This window comes from Solanum stenotomum, chromosome 5 (genome assembly GCF_019186545.1).
Source record: "Solanum stenotomum isolate F172 chromosome 5, ASM1918654v1, whole genome shotgun sequence".
Lineage (NCBI taxonomy): Eukaryota > Viridiplantae > Streptophyta > Magnoliopsida > Solanales > Solanaceae > Solanum > Solanum stenotomum.
In genome coordinates, this window is record NC_064286.1 from 62285526 (window position 1) to 62289774 (window position 4249).

At 30.8% G+C, this 4249-nt stretch overlaps 1 protein-coding gene across 1 annotated transcript; it reads right to left on the bottom strand.

Moving 5' to 3' along the window:
• Positions 1-3051: 3051 nt before the first annotated feature.
• On the bottom strand, positions 3052-3633 carry LOC125865677 (ethylene-responsive transcription factor ERF024). The gene has a single exon (XM_049545882.1). It carries the CDS (start codon positions 3631-3633, stop codon positions 3052-3054), a length of 582 nt encoding a protein of 193 aa, XP_049401839.1.
• Positions 3634-4249: the final 616 nt, after the last annotated feature.

The window sequence follows — 4249 nt, forward strand, 5'->3', positions numbered from 1 at the left end:
ATCTACGCAATGAAAGGTTAATTATAAGAAAAATGCTACTCTTAATAATAATCTTTTAATTATTTTTGTAACCCGACTTCAAAAAATTTAATCAGGGATAAAAAGCTATATCTATCGTCTCACAACTCTTAGTGACAGTTGTTTTTGTTTTTTTTGGTTTTCTATTCTGGTTGGTGTTTGTATTAGAGCTTCGACTAAATGGATCGCGCACTATAAAATTTATTTTGAGGGTGACACTATTTCCAGACCTCTGATTAAAAATGGAACGACGACCGTTATTTCTTTGGCTATCTAAAGTTTCTAATATTATTGGAGTCTTTTCCCTTTACCCTTAGTGGGGACAGTTGTTTTATTAGTGGTAAATCTTGTTTCATAATTGTGGATGAACAGTATATCCATCTTCATATAACACCCATTTTATTTTAATTTTGATAAGAGACAGTCAATGAAGGTGATTATTAAACTTATTGTGGAGCTTAATACTCTTGCTTAATCTCTAATTATCACATATCTTGACTGCCTTTAATATTAATTAATTAATATATCCCTCTTCCTTTTTACTACTACTATAATGCACTTTGTTGGGAATTTGCACTACACTGAGTAAATTAAAATAATATAATTATCTATATTACTAAAGTATTCTTCTTATCAACTTATATATATGTTCTCCTTTAATTTTTTATATTTTAATCCTTTCCATTTTGAGGAGTTAAAAGCATATTGTTGCTTTTAAGTACAAATCCAAATTATAATTGACATTTTATAGCAAATTAGCTACTCTACTTCTGAGTTAACAATACACTTTGGTCATAATTATAGTTTTTACCAGAAAAGGCATTATCAGAAACTTTAGTAGGGGCATAATTATGAATATATATTTTTTCACAAAAAAGGTACAACAATGCCTTAGGAGTTATTATATATAGTAATTTGTAATATTAAAGTAATTATTTAAGAATTAGGTATCATTGGGTATTATTACTGTTGAAATATTTTAAGTACATTAGTGAAATAATTTGGGTGCCATTGGATATCTATTTACTATTGAAATATTTTGGGTATAGAGACGCCAATTATACTCATGAATTAATGACAAGCTATATTAATTTAACATGAAAAAAATAAATATTCTTGGACTTATATGTAATTATAAAGCAAAAAACAAAATTGCCATAAAGGCACAGAATTAGTTAGATAATTATGAAATATGATCGCAAAAGATTAATATATACCGTATATTATTTATATACATGATGACTCAAGTGTCAACGAAGATTATCTTACATGAATGAATATTATTTATATACATAATGTGTCAAGTGTCAACGAAGAGTATCTTGCATGAACTAATATTAGTAATGAATATCAGTATCTTGTTTTTTTTTTTAAAACGTGTCAACAAAGAGTAAGGCAACAAATTCGATTTTATATCTCTTCGTATTCGGTGCTCTCATCAATTATAGGTTATAGTAATGCGTTGATTATAATTATATAATGCTTTATAATGAATCTAAGTTTTCATCCTAAGAACTTTTACACTTAATTATTTTGATCCTAACATATCTTTAATTTGTTGAAAACATATATGAATATGTGTTGGCGCTATTTTTTAAGTTGATTTAAAATATTATAAAAATTCTTCACAACTCAAAATGTATAGGAGTTGAACTCTATTGACAAAACTTGGATATTTGCATTGAAGTTCAACTAATTCAGATTCGCATCACGTAGGAAAACATTTTTTACTAAGAATTTTTTCATATTCAAGACTCGAACCTAAGAGTCCAAGAGATTTGATTGATAAAATAAGTTGTTAATTCATAAGTGTATTCAACCAACTTCTTGGAATGCTATAAGGCATCTTTCAACTCTTTTGTAGCTTGTGTTGTATTGAGGTCAAGTGAAGCCCTATATCACTTTTTTCGAATACAACACCTTTTAGAATATTCTTAGAGTATAATTAAATAAAAGAGGATAATATATAGTGGATTATATAAGATGGTTGGTTTGACAAAACACTACTTAGGTCAACGTTTTAATGATTCTAATTGACTAAAATTTTTCCAATTTTTATCATATCTTGCTCTACCTAACATCAAGAATCTTTGCTTTGCTGCTAATTAATTCTTTTGATTTGATACCTTATTAGTTCATATTTCAAACCACCTTCAAAAAGAAAAAAAATATATACATCATGTGCTATAGCTTTCACTAAAACCTTAATCATGATAACCGTCTTTTATTTTAAAGCGTTTTAGTAATAATAAATTTATACTCTATATATCTTGGCTATTTCTGAATTCCGCGTATACGGAAAGCTTAGAGTAACTTATGGAATCAAAGTAAGACTATATATGCTTTCTTTGAAACTGTTTATTCTCTGTGTTCCAATTTATATATCAATTTGACTGAACACAAAATTTCTTTTTTGAAATCCATGATAGGAAAAAACAAACCATAAACTATATATGGCTATATCCCAACATTTCATCAAGGATAAAGTAAGAAGTTTACAGATATTATTTCTAAATAAAGAAATATAACATCTTTTTTAGACAGGCCGAAAACAAAAGTACGAAAATATATATATATATATATATACCAAGTGTGACAAAGCTTAAATTACAACAGTAAAAACCCATTATTTACTAACAGAACTAGACTTCAAGAACATGCAAAACACAAATCCATCCCCATATCCTTTCATCTGCAGTAGCCTTCCAAGCTGATGTTAATATTTAGTCACTAATTTCCATCTTATTTTACTCATTATAACTAGTGTGTATATATATATATATATATATATATAAAAAGTTCAGCGCACATAGCATCCCATCCCGTATTAGCAGGATCCAGGAGAGGGCTGAACTCCAAGGAACGTAATGTAGACAGCCTAACTTGATGCAAGCATTAGTGTAATAATGTCTGCTTTAATATCTCGAAACCTGTTACCTATAGGTCAGAATAACGAGAGTAGGATAGACATATATATATATATTAATTAAAACTTGAAAGTAGAATTTTTAGCTTTATTTGTTGTAGATGAAACTATGGATAATTCCATAGATTTTGGTCAGCACCACCAATATAATCATCATCTGGAGGAAGGTGGTTGAGACGTGGTGGACTAAGTAGCATCCCTTCAGCCATATTCATAATAACATTTGGCATATCAAATATCAAATCTTCATCCATAAAATTATACTCATTATTATTAGGCATCAAATAATTATTCTCCACTTCTCTTGAAACCGCTCTACTATTACTATTACTACTCCGCCCCCCTACTAACGCATCCCCGGCTGCCCCGAGTGCTGCGGCCGCACAGGCAGCAGCAGTCTGGATATCCTGGGGTGAGTTAGTAGCCGGGACAGGTAACGAGGGGGCCGAGTTCGGAAAATTAAGCTCGGCATCCCGACCCTTGAGTGCAAGTGCTGCCACGTCATAAGCGACCGCAGCCATTTCCGGGGTCGGGAATGTACCGAGCCAAATCCGATTAGGGGACCGCGGTTCCCGAATTTCGGACACCCATTTTCCGCTACTTTTCCTTCTTCTTATCCCTTTGTATACCGGGTGTCGTCCTGATCCTAATCCTGATCCTGATCCATTATTCTCCCCAGAACCAGACATCATATGGAATTATAATATATTGTATCAATATATGATTATAGTATTTCGAAATGAGTGTAAGATTCCATTGGATTACGGAAGCCATTTATGGAAGAGGAAGAATAAGCCTTGAGCAGCCAAAATGAAATTGGATAGAAGTGGCAACCAGTTGTGAATGAACTGCTAGGAAATTTTTGGGTGAAAGCCAGAAATATTGTGCTGGATAGATAAAATGGGTTGGAAGGAAATAAAAAAACCGCGCATATATACAAGTGTTAATTAGAATAGTGAAATATTTACAAGTTCAAAAAGATGTAATAGTAGTGTGTTTTTTTTTTTTTTTTTTTTTTTATAGTGCAAAGGTGGAAGAATGTCATAGAATATAATGTGAGACGTTGATACGACGTTACGTTGGCCATATGATGTTAGAATCATTGCATTCATGTATTCAAATAGGCAAATTAGGTGTCTTACTTGATTATTTACAAGTGTTTGCACATACTTTATTTGTTATTACTCCATCTGTTTGGTACGACGGATAATGAATAATAATTTTAGAATAAAATACAAAACTATTTTATTTTGAGTACTTTGATATATATATATATATACGTGTGTGTTGGGATAACTAATTTGA

Bases quoted from the DNA above. Each gene is read 5' to 3' on its own strand.
- LOC125865677 (XM_049545882.1), bottom strand. From the start codon at position 3,633: ATGTCTGGTTCTGGGGAGAATAATGGATCAGGATCAGGATTAGGATCA.